General features: G+C 36.8%; 3 protein-coding genes across 4 annotated transcripts; 1 reads left to right on the top strand and 2 right to left on the bottom strand.

Annotated features, from left to right (window-relative positions):
• Window positions 1-512: 512 nt before the first annotated feature.
• On the bottom strand, window positions 513-3,840 carry LOC105177596 (putative inactive receptor kinase At5g67200). The gene is made up of 2 exons (XM_011100804.3): window positions 2,080-3,840; window positions 513-1,241 (listed from the first exon to the last, which is right to left on the bottom strand). The coding sequence occupies exons 1-2, from the start codon at window positions 3,524-3,526 to the stop codon at window positions 691-693; spliced, it is 1,998 nt and encodes a 665-aa protein (XP_011099106.1). The 5' UTR covers window positions 3,527-3,840; the 3' UTR covers window positions 513-690.
• Window positions 3,841-6,134: 2,294 nt separating this feature from the next.
• On the top strand, window positions 6,135-9,875 carry LOC105177595 (2-oxoglutarate (2OG) and Fe(II)-dependent oxygenase superfamily protein). 2 transcript variants are annotated; one of them, XM_011100802.3, is made up of 12 exons: window positions 6,135-6,228; window positions 6,379-6,494; window positions 6,702-6,820; window positions 6,921-6,984; window positions 7,387-7,454; window positions 8,327-8,385; window positions 8,469-8,640; window positions 8,753-8,772; window positions 8,851-8,897; window positions 9,092-9,172; window positions 9,295-9,384; window positions 9,525-9,875. In XM_011100802.3, exons 1-12 carry the CDS (start codon window positions 6,195-6,197, stop codon window positions 9,651-9,653), a joined length of 999 nt encoding a protein of 332 aa, XP_011099104.1. In that variant the 5' UTR covers window positions 6,135-6,194; the 3' UTR covers window positions 9,654-9,875. The 2 variants fall into 2 exon arrangements, with proteins under 2 accessions (XP_011099104.1, XP_011099105.1); XM_011100803.3 differs by having other exon boundaries at window positions 6,202-6,228; window positions 6,702-6,830.
• Window positions 9,876-9,920: 45 nt separating this feature from the next.
• On the bottom strand, window positions 9,921-11,632 carry LOC105177594 (uncharacterized protein At4g06744). Its single transcript, XM_011100801.3, has one exon. It carries the CDS (start codon window positions 11,592-11,594, stop codon window positions 10,131-10,133), a length of 1,464 nt encoding a protein of 487 aa, XP_011099103.1. The 5' UTR covers window positions 11,595-11,632; the 3' UTR covers window positions 9,921-10,130.
• Between the last annotated feature and the right edge of the window lie 636 nt (window positions 11,633-12,268).

The raw sequence follows: 12,268 nt of genomic DNA, 5'->3' as shown, positions 1-12,268 counted from the left end.
TTTATAATTAAAAAATATTTATCAATTTAAATTCTTTCAATTATTTTAGTGTATTTTATTAAATTCTGATACTCAAATAGAAGAACAATTTAAAAATAATCTGAAATAACATAATTTCAAAATAAGAGATAAATAATAAAAGAGGTAGGAAAAACACAGAAATAAAAAATATTATATGGATATTATCTCTTTACCTTGAGTTATAACTCGTGATCAATTTTAAATTTATTTAATACAAACTTTTCTAAAATTCTTTTTCTAATTTTGTTTAATTTAAGTTGTTATAGAATAAAAAGGTAATAATAGCGCCATGTATCTATAGATGATTTTTGGAGTGCTTTTTAATATAATTTTACAAGAATATTTTACATATATATATAATCTTACTAAAATGTTATTCTCCTTGCACGTGGATTACCGGCCACTGTTCTTCAGAATTTCAATCGAGAACAAAAAAAATAATAGTTTTTTTTTTCTTCACATTTACATAATTATAAGCAAGCACACAATAGTGTTGGAATTAATTTTATAAAAATCAATTTTGTTAGAATATATTCTTGGAAAGCAAAACACAAAAGTAAAAATATTAAAGTTGAGCCCAGCCCAATAATTTCCAAGCTTGGAGCCCTCGAGAAAAGGGCCAATATCCCCTCTATAGCCCAATTCTTTCCCAAGTGCAAGAATCCCAGGTCAAGAATAACCACCATGGCTATCATCCATGATCTCCTTTATATTTGTGATCATTTTCAACACTTGCCACATGGTCGGTCTCTGTTCTGGCGACGTCAAGCTACAAATGCTAGCCACCTCGACTAGCATTCTAAGCCGCATATCGTCCTCACTATCGTCGTCCCTCATTGCTCGGACCCAATCGGCCATGTCGGGAGGCGCAAGGAACGGGTGCTGGGATGGCGGCTTGCCCGTCAGCAGCTCTAGTAAGAGGACACCAAAAGCGTACACATCGGATTTGGGAGTGGCTCTGCGTGCAGAATTTCGGATTTCAGGGGCCCTATAGCCGGCAAAATCAGGATCGTCGTCTGATGAGGTGTCTGCAAGAATGGCGAGGCAGTAATCCGTGATGCAGGCCTCAAAATCGGAACCCAGTAGAACATTGGAAGATTTGAGGTTCCCATGGACGAGTTTTGATGCTTGGTGGATGTAGGCGAGGCCCTGAGCGACGTCTTCTGCAATTTTCAGACACGATGTCCAGTGCAGAGGCTTCGCCCTGGCTGATCTTGAACCTGAAATTTACAAGTAGGCATAAACAAGGAGGATCCAAATAGATCAAAATACATTACCAGATTGTCTATTTACAGACACAGCAGTTAAAGAATTTAACTCTTTTAACTTAATCAAAACTCATCTGATAGGCAAATCGATCCATGACCAAACCCCAACACAGATTACACACATTACAAGATTAACATTGTTCAAGATAGTTCAATGCTATGCCCTTATGGACCAGTGCTGTGTTCCAATGTCACATGACTAATGCAATGCTTAATCCACTCAAATAATCAATTAGGTGCGACCCTAATAGAATATACTACAACTACAAGAAAACAAACCAAGAATGTTAGAAAATTCAACTGTCGTGGCGTATCACCATTAGACCCCACAAAAGCAAAGCCATGTTACTGCCTGTGGCGTCAAAAAATACCAAGAAATATTTTTGAGTTGATCTCAGCACCACAATTGTCGGTAGCAACAAAGCTAGTGGCCTAGTGGGAACCCATTTTCCATCTAAAGCCAGGAACTGTAAAAGGTCTCTGCAACACTGATTGATCCACTAAGGCTACAGCCATCCATCCACACTCAGAAAAGAAAAGCTATCCAGCCCCTCTCACCATCACACATCTCATCAACAGGTCCCCATACCCTCCAGTCCATCACTTCCCCCCACCCCCCGGCCATGACCAAAAACACAGAAACAGGAAGAAACAGAACCTGCAATTTGTTTCTTTACATTCAGACAAAAACAAATTTAATCTCGACTTAGTTATTGCCCAAGTTGAATTTTGGCTTTATCAACTCAAGTTCAAAGTTATAGGTTAAGTAAAAACAGTTACAGAAATTTACCGTGGATAAGACTGAAGAGACTCCCATTGGGCTGATAGTCGAAGATAATCAACCTTTCCTGTTTAGCCTGAAAGTAAGCTCTGACAGGAACCAGATTGGGATGCCTCAGCACGCCAACGGTTTCCATATGTTGCTCGAATTCCTCTGCACTGGTAATGGCGGTTTTACATGCATCCAGTCTCTTCACAGAGACAATCAGCTGATTGACCATGACAGCTTTATATGTTGTACCAATGGTGCCTCTTCCCAGTAGCTCGGCGGATGCCCGCATTAACTGTTCCAATGTGTACACTTCTTCCTCCCCTGAACAAAATATTAAATTTCCACTTTTCGTCAATCTTTTCTGCTGAGGATCAGATTTCAGTTTCTTGGATTCAGAGTTTTCATGAGGATTAGCATTTTCAGCTTGGTGTGGGAAGAAAGTTGTGTCCTTTGGAGATTTGGTCTTTGTGGTTTCTTCAGTGAAATTAGTATCTACTTTTCCGTCAAGCTGCTGTCTTTCTTCGCTTTCTTCTCTTTTTTTCCTGATTAAAGCCACGAGACTCAGAACAGCTGCTGTTAGGATTAGAACCCCTGTTATAAATCCTAAAATTAAGCCCACGTTTTTATGATGCTTTTTCGCATGAGAACTATCACTCAAACCTCGCTGTGACTGCGCATTCTGCAGAAGCGGCGTCGGTGGTGATGTTGCGGTGGCGCCGCCGGAAGATGAGTTAAAGAAAGGGGAATCGTGGCAGGGCTTGTTAATAATCTCCCCACATAGATTCGGATTATACATGAACGAAAAAATCTTGAACTTTTTGAGAGTTGGGGTGACGGGGACTGGACCGGTGAGGTTATTATTTGAAACGTTGAACACTTCCAGCGTTGTCTGATTCAACGGAGGAATAGGCCCGTAAAACCGGTTCGAATCCAGGCGGAGATAACCCAAGCGGTCCAACGCCGTCAGATTTCCCGGTAGGATACCGGTGAAGTTGTTGTGCGACAAATCAAGAAGCAAGAGACGGTGGAGCGACAAAATGGAGAGAGGAAAGGTTCCGGAAAAATAGTTGTGGTCTAAGAAGACGGTTTTGAGATTGATGAGAGGGGAGAAATCAGGGAGGGGGCCGAAGAGAGAGTTGTTTTGTAGACTAAGTACCCGGAGCTGGTCGAGGCGGCTGAGGGTGGCGGCCGGAACGGTGCCCCGGAGGCCGAAGCTTTGAACGACGTAGCGAACAACACGGCCTTGGGCGCATTTGACCCCTCGCCATTGACAGTAGTCGAAGCGTTCGTTCGTAGTGTAGAGGAGTTTGTTATCTAAGTCTGCCCCCGACTTGAATGCTAGCAGTGCGACAGCGTCGACCGGAAGCGAGGTCATCGAGTCAGCATCTCCGCCGATGCAAATGGTCGTGGAGGAGAAGCTGAGAACAGACACTACGAAAAGGAGGTAGCAGATGTTTTGTAGCATGTTGGTGATTTGACTAGCGTTTTCAAAGTCAGTCGGGACTAAAAGGAGTGAGTTGTGTTTGAAGAATGGGTGGTTGTGGGTGGAGGGTGGCAGTGATTGGGAGGCATTTGGTGTTTGGGAAGGGGTGGCGGTGGCTGAATGGTGGGGCGGAGGGAATATAGTGGTGGTGGTGGGAATTGCGGAGCAGCTGGCGGAGACTGAGAACAGTGAGTCAAAAATGTCACGTGAAAGTGGAAGAAGTGTTTGAAAAACTGGTTTTTGTTTGGGAAGTGCGGTTTTTTCTTACAACACTCCGTGATGTCTCCCCAACTGAAATTTGCTGATGTTTCAAATGTGATAACACTTTTCAATCAACTTAAAAACGTCTTTATGCATTCCTCCCTTCAAAGCCCACTTACAAAGTAAAAATATATATATATATATATTTAATTAGTGTATTTAGAAAATAATTTAATATTCATAATTTTACTAATAAACCACATAAATTGGTATGAAGTTGTTTATTTTTTTGGCTCAAATTATTTTAATTTAAATAATTCAAAAGTATAAATTATAAAATAAAAGTATTCTTTTCAATTTAATATTAAAATTTCAGCTTATTTTCAATAGTATAATGATAAATGTTTGAAATAAGAATTTGCAAACACTGGTTTAACCTTATAAACTCTTGACCAGGTTTCCGTTTCCCGTCTTGTGAACTAATTTATGAAGGTTAGTTTGTGAAAGTTTTATTCCAATTAAGTCTAACTAGAGTTAATTAATAATAAATAAAACAATATAATATTTATTATATAATTCTTTTTTTTACCACTAATTTGGTAAAATAATAAATATGAATCATTGGTTCCAACATCTTCTATAACAAAAATTATTGCTTATATAAAAAGGGCTAAAAACTATAATAACATGGCATTAATCCTTATGTACAATTATTGAATTACCATACACTATATTTGATTATTCATAATAAAAGTAGTATGAGAAATAATCATCACAATCCTGAAGAAATTATTGTGTTTATTTTGCTAATGCTTATTTTTTAAGGAATTCACACTTTCCATTAATGTCATTTCCCTGCTTCACCAATACATTTCATAATTATGCTATTTTTATTCTCAATTTAATTTTTTAATTATATATTAATTGGACCCTGAAATATTTAACCTTATATTTATTATTGTGTAATGTCATGATCCCCGTGCCAAATCAAAAAACATGCTTCACTATACAAACATAGATTATTCCTTACATTATAAATAGCAATGTCTTGAAAATCATTGCAAACCACTACTATCTACAACCAGTTATACGAAACTAATACGGAAAATTTAAATCTTATTCATAATTAATTAAAGTTCACCGTGATTTAACTATTGCCTAAATATTTGACAGAAACAAGGGCTATTAACACACCTATGATTAAGTAATGTTAATTTCTTAGTTTTGATTGTTGTAATAATAACAACAAAAAATCATATTTCTTTTAATAGTAATATAAGTGTCTGGGTAATTTTTACTTCTTCCCACAAATTTGACATAAAAGCAAGTGTATATGGACAAAGTTGCTTGCTTTTCTGTTTTACTCTATTTTCTGCAATCATTCATCGGTTTGACAAAGTTGTGTTGCTTTTTATTTGATTTGAGCTGTGTGAAGGTTGTGCGTGCTTTAATTCTAGCCCAATTTTCATTCGGTTCAACTCAATTAATTATTTGACAATTACAATGTACTTATTAAAATGATCAATTATATAACAATTGTAATACACTTGCTCTATAATTGATTTAATTCCATCAAACTTGATTCGGATAAAAAAAATTCATTCGTCAATTTTATTACACTGATATATCTCAATTCAAACACTTAGGAATTTTGGTTTGAACATAGTTTTGCTACCTTCAAATTAATTACACCGTAATTTTAATATATTTGATTAATAATTAGTGTATAATTTAAAAATATTACATTTATATTTTTGTATGTAATTGATCCAGTTTAACCAAATTTAATTTAAATCAACTAATGGAGCACACTTAATATGTGTAGGAAATATAAGAAGTGGTATGAAATATTTTAAAAATTACACATTTGACACTCTAAATTGATGTTGGTTAATAGTTTTTAATTTTTTTTTTTAATTAAAAGCGATGAATTATTATCGATTGAAATAAATCGATTATAAATCCTTCATGTCTAATGTCAATATCTAATAAAGACAAAATAATAATCATACTCTGATCAATAATATCAGACAAAATAAATTTAAAGAACACATATTATTACAGTAGACAATACATATTATATAGTCGAACAACATCATATATATATAATGGGGTTCGAACCCCCTTAATTTCGCCAAATTAAATTAGGTTTCGTTATTAAAACTCTAAAAAGCACACGAAATAAATTCCTTATGGGCTTACGTTTAATTGAATAATATTAATTTGACAAAAGAAAATATTGATGACAGGTCCAGCCCACTTATGGGCCCAAAAGTTTTCCACAAGGGCCAAATAGGCCTTGTGTGCTCCATTAAAGTAATGGGGCTGGCCCAGTTTCCACTTTTATAATAGCTATTAATTAAATTTATATTACTATCTATCTATAAGAAGGGCGGAATTAACTTTCGTCAGCCGAAAACTAACACAAGACAGCTCGGAGCCCGACACCATGGCTACCGACTTCAAGTCTATCCCTTTAATCGGTAGTTTCCAAGTTTCCCTTTCAATATGTAATAATAATTGTAGAAATGAGAATTTCTAGTAATTTTCTTTCTGTGGATTCAAGAAAATTTGGAGAGTTGAACTGCTTAAGGTACTGGCTCAAGATTGTTTTGTTTCTTCACTATGTATAGATATCAGTCCGCTGGTGGAGAAGGGGGATGATCCGAACTTGGCCCAAGATGAAGGCGTGGCAGAAGTTGTTCGACAACTGGATCGTGCTTGTAGAGAAGCTGGATTCTTTTATGTGGTAATCTTGTCTTATCTTCTTGTTTTCTAATGAAATAATGCAATGTTGTAGATTTTTTTGTAGTACTTGATTTCTGTTATTTGTTTTGGAACAGGTGAGTCAGGTTATATGCTGAATTTGTAATGTGTATCTATGCGACTGTGATTGCAAGTTTGTGTTTTTCTTGATTCTTTCTGATTGTTGTGGTGATGGAATGCGTTTCTGCAGAAGGGGCATGGAATTCGGGATTCTCTTCTTAAAGATATTAGAAGCGTATCGCGTCAGTTTTTCCATCTGCCTTATGAGGAGAAGCTCAAAATCAAACTCTCTGCGGCAACTGGATACAGGTTGCAGCATGTAATAATATTTCAGTGCTTATTTCTTCCATTATCGTCCGAGTGTATTGTGATTGATATGATTTCTTACCGAAGATGCCATTGGATGCAGAGGATATCAACGGGTTGGTGAGAACATAACAAAAGGCGTGCCGGACATGCATGAAGCTATTGATGTATGTTGAGGTTCTACACTATGTTGTAATTAGTTAGTGCTGCTTCCCTGATTTTTCAATCAGTGGAATCAAGTAGATAATATGATGTACACCAGTCTTAACTGCATGTCAATTTGTGATCTGTAACCATTTTCATAGGTAAGTTTCACATGGACACACCCCTAAACAGATTATAAGCTTAATTCCATAACGTAAATAGTAATTATGTGACTTTCAGGCTCTTGGCACCACATTACTCATTTTGACAGAGTTTGCTCTTCATATCCTGTTAACTAAGCTATTACCGGAAAGGGAGATGGCGTAACGAAGTAGTTGCATTGCTCTAAGCATAATATACATGCATTCAAATTATATAACTGATATGTATTTCTTGATCTTGTTGTATTTGTAACTACTAAACAGTGCTACAGAGAAGTAAAACCTGGAATGTATGGAAGGCTTGGTGAAGCTATGGAAGGATGTAATAAATGGTATGTACCCAGATCTAGCAAATAAGACATCAGAAAAGCCAAATTCTATTGTGAAAGAGATAAAAGTATTTTGTTCTCTTGCATTTTTTATTTAATAGAGATCTCTTGTGCCTAGCCGAGGGGTGTCAGAGGTCTTCTGGTATTATTTTTACATAGAAGGGTCTCTCATAATCCTTAGGCTCTTAAGAAGATTTCCAAGTGAATGATTTAATAACTCATGTTTCTAACCTACTGAAGTAATGTCTGTCGCAATTGATTACAGGAGCTTGCCAATTCTAGTTCAAATATATGTATAGAAGATTTTAGTGTTTTGAAGTCATGTTGTTTCAGGGTGTTAAACATCTAGCTCTATTCCTTTATTTTGATGGACCATGGTATGAGAATATCCACCATCTCTATTTTCATTCCACAATTCCAGAAGTTATGCGTTAGCATGCATGTTATGTTAATTTACAGTAAAGCTTTCAAAATTAGCATGCAATAGTAGAGCTCAGCAAAGCTATTTTTAGACTTTGTCAATGTATTTCATTTATGCTTGTGGAAATTAGTTAATCTCATTAACAATATTTTTGCTCGAAAGCATGAAACCCGTAGCACTCATTGTTACACTAATTTAGAGGAAGGAAGGGGAAGAAAGAAAATACACCACTGAGGAACAGTGCACCATGGCTCTTAGTAAACAAGAAAGGAAGTAGTTTGACTATAGGTTTTGCCATCTTCTTGCTTACTGTAATTAGCTTGTCTAAAACCTGAGTACTTTTCACAAGCTTCTGATAGGCCAACTTAATTTAGATTATCTATATGACTTATTGAAGTAAGAGGAAGTTTTATTTTCTTGTGCTTGCTGAATCCTTTTTTTTCCCTATGTGCAGGCCGAGTGATCCTCCAAATTTTAAAGATTTAATGGAGGAGTATGTCAATCTTTGCACAGGTGCTTTAGTGATAATGTTTGATATGTCTTGAATCTGTTCTATGTCTGCAACCTGTAACAAAGAACAAATTACATGATTATAGATCTATCTAGCAAGATCATGAGGGGGATAGCTTTAGCATTGGGTGCGCCGATGGATGTATTTGAAGGGAATAGAGCTGGAGATCCATTTTGGGTGCTTCGTGTGATTGGATATCCTGTTGTCCACCATGCAAATGGCCAGGAAATGCCGAAGACAGAAACTGATGTTGGATGGTAACTCATTCTTCTGCTGTTTGCTTAGCTCTTCTCCAGTTTCCCCTACCTCTAATATGTGATGTTTCCATGCTTCTGCATCGACCCATTTCCATTGATTCAATAAATCCAGTGGAGCACACACGGACTACGGTACTGTTTTTGGTCATTCAATGTCCATCCTTTGATGCATTTGTTAATGCACAATGATGATCTTTTGCTCGTCTGCAGGTTTACTGACATTAGTTAATCAGGATGATGATATAACTGCATTGCAGGCATGCCCTTTTCTTACCTTTGGCTATTATGTTTTCAGGATCATATAAATTTTCTTCTTGAGAAACACGTTCTGCTCTTTGATTATTTTATATAAAACAAACGATTAAAATGGTTGTAATTGAACAAACATGATCTGTGATTTGCTTGCTCAAGTGGATGTTTGAATATTGGTTAAATGCTCCAATTATTAAAGGTGAGAAACAGTAATGGGGAGTGGATATCAGCGCTACCTGTTCCTGGCACATTTGTTTGCAATATCGGTGACATGCTGAAGGTATGCCGTGCGCAATATATCTTTCTAGAATTTGTTATGCTCTGTCATATAATATATATACATATAATATAATATAATATATATATATGTACATATATATTCTAACTATTGGGAAGTGGCAGATTCTGACAAATGGTGAATATGAATCAACGCTGCATCGAGTCATCAACAACTCTCCTAAATATCGTGTTTGCGTTGCATACTTCTACGAGGTGAATCATGCTCCAACATTCCTATGAATGTTTGCATGCGCGCATATGCTAGTACAGTATATCCTCTCTAATCTGGGCAGATTAGGAATGGCAATATTATTATGTATTTTCCTTATGTTTGCTTTTTCCTCAATGATCAGCCAAATTTTGATGCGGCTATAGAACCACTGGATACCTGTGTTCAGAGGACTGGCGGCACCAAGAAGTTTGATAGCGCCGTTTATGGAAAGCATTTGGTCAGTAAAGTGCTGACCAACTTTGTGATGTAGGTCGTTGCCTGTATTGTTTCCTTTCTTTCACATTTTTCTCTTTTCCCCTTATTTTGTTGTGGTTGAGAGTATTTTCTAGCTCAAAAACATGTTACTAAAATGTACCCAAATGTCTGTATTTATCTTGGGGAATTGCTGTGTACGCCATTTTAGTGTTTTATTCCTACTGCTTGGTTTGTGCAGATTATTTATCAAAATAACACTTTGTACGTTTCTCATCAATTATCATTCTTAATAAATTCATGTTATCACTAATTAAATGAAATATTTCATAAGTACACTCTTGATTCATCTTCATTTCATAGTACAATTATTGCTCGGCCTATGGTCTATACACCAGCCTCTGTTCGAAATGAAGCTGCAATAGTTATCAATCTGTATAGATATATCAACTACAGAATTTCAAACCATCAGGGAATGAAAACTCTCCTGCTTCAATATTGCTTCGACCATCAAATTCCGTGTTCCTGCGCTTTACTAAGGCTGGTGGTTCTGTAAAGCTGCGTACGAACGTGGTTGAGCCATCAGTTTCCTGTCTTCAGGATATTCTTCCGGCGACTCATGATTATCAATCTTGCAAGGCATATAATTGATGAGTGATTGCGGATCCGGGCAAGACTGTTGATTCAAGAAGAAAGTTTCACATTCTGCTGCGCTTCTCTGTGATGGGAGATCCAGAATACAGTTCATGCTTATATCAAGCTTCTTGGACATGATCAGCTTCCGACACTTGGGTCCAACCTGCGTGAAGTAATTGAACTTCAACGTCAGCTCGATGAGGCTTCCCAGATTGCACAAGGGTTCAGGCACCGCCCCGTAGAGCTGATTGTATGACATGTTGAAGAACAACATATTTTTCAGGCAACCAAAAGAGTGGGGTATTGGTCCCGTCAAATGGTTCGCGCTGGCATCGAAAACAGTGGCCTTTTGCAGCAAACCTATCTCGGGGGGAAGACAACCCGAAAGCTGGTTGTTCCGGAAAAGGACTTCCACCAACGTGTTTGATGTTTGGCCTATACTTTTCGGGATCTGACCGGTGAATTTGTTGTTTGCAAAGATGAGATACCGAACAGGAGTTTTGCCGAGGGTTTCTGGTATGTCTCCTTCGAAGTGATTGTTGTTAAGAAAGAGAACATCAAGATCTAGTCTGAATACCTCTGGTGGAAGTTTCCCTGTGAGCTGGTTGAACCTCAGATCCAAGAATGTGAGATTGGTGGCAGCTAGAACTGCTCTTGGGAATCCTCCAGAAAGCCTGTTGTTGCTCAAATCGAACTCGAAAAGAGACGGGATCTTGGAGATCCCGGACGGGACTCCGCCCGTGAAGAAGTTGGTGTTGGCATGGAAGACAATCAAGTCTTTGAGCCCGCCAAGGAAATTCTCTAATTTAAGTGGTTTACCTTTAAAACGGAAACCATTGAATAAGACATAAGCAACTACAGTCTTGTTGTCCCTGATGGTGGTATCACATGCGAAGCCCCTGTATGCATGTTTGTCCTTGCATATTCTGCCTGTCCAGGTTTTCGTAATGTTAAAGGGGTCTTCTGTTATTGTTCTCCTGAATCTTTCTATGACTTTTACTGCCATTTGGAGCTCCAGGGAGAGGGGAGGTTCTGTATTAATTGGCGGCGGAGGAGGAGGAGGAGGTGGAGGTGGAGGAGGAGGAGGAGGAGGTGGTGGAGGAGGAGGAGGAGGTGGAGGTGGAGGAGTTGGTGAAGGGCATTCTGGCTCTGGAGGTGGCGGAGGAATAGGTTCGGGGCATACAGGCGGTTCGGAGGGTGGAGAGCAGTCTGGACAGTCTCCATAATCAGGAGGATAAGCTCCTCCTCCCCCTATTATAACTTGTAGATTCTGGTTGGTGTTAATATTTGCATTGAGTTGGAAGAATAGTGAATGTAGTAAGATGAATGAGGAAACAATGGCTAATAACCCTCTACGCCCCATCTCCACTTTCACATCCTCATCACCTTCCTACAAACCTAATTATATAGACACCCAAAACTACCAATCCCTCCTCAAATATCTTTATTCAAATTAAGTTTACTTACACCAACAAACTTACACTACTGTTACTTTAGTATTAGACGCTGTTTGGCTAAACTTTTTTAAAAATATAAAATGTTGGATCTTATTTTTAAAATTAGTTCTTAAACCGTTTGGATTTAATAAAATGTCATAGTTTATAAGATGTTTTCACATATTATTACAAATTAATTTTTTTAATAAGAGAAGAATGTAAGTTATAAGTGGAGTATAAAGTAGATACACAATAAATAATATAATCAACAATTCTCACATTCTTTAAAAAGAAATTGAAAATATATATGCTTAACCAAAACTTAAGTGTTTTTACGAAAAAAATGATTAAATTTAAATATTTTATCATATTTTTTAAATAAAATATATTCAAAAAATCATTTAATTATTCATTTTATCTAAAAGAAAAAATAGTTAATAATTTAATTTTATTATAAAATTACTAAAATCTTTTTATGAAATTATTTGTGTATTTTTTGTACTACTTCATTACTTAACTTTGAGTACGTAAAATATAATAAGAACATTTATGCTATTTAATTTACTAATTTTTTATTACTTCATTATTAGATACTTTTTTC

Source organism: Sesamum indicum, linkage group LG9 (genome assembly GCF_026168435.1).
Source record: "Sesamum indicum cultivar Baizhima isolate 11 linkage group LG9, ASM2616843v1, whole genome shotgun sequence".
Taxonomy (NCBI): domain Eukaryota; kingdom Viridiplantae; phylum Streptophyta; class Magnoliopsida; order Lamiales; family Pedaliaceae; genus Sesamum; species Sesamum indicum.
The sequence above is the reverse complement of the archived record's forward strand: the minus strand, read 5'-3'. Positions and strand labels throughout refer to the sequence as shown.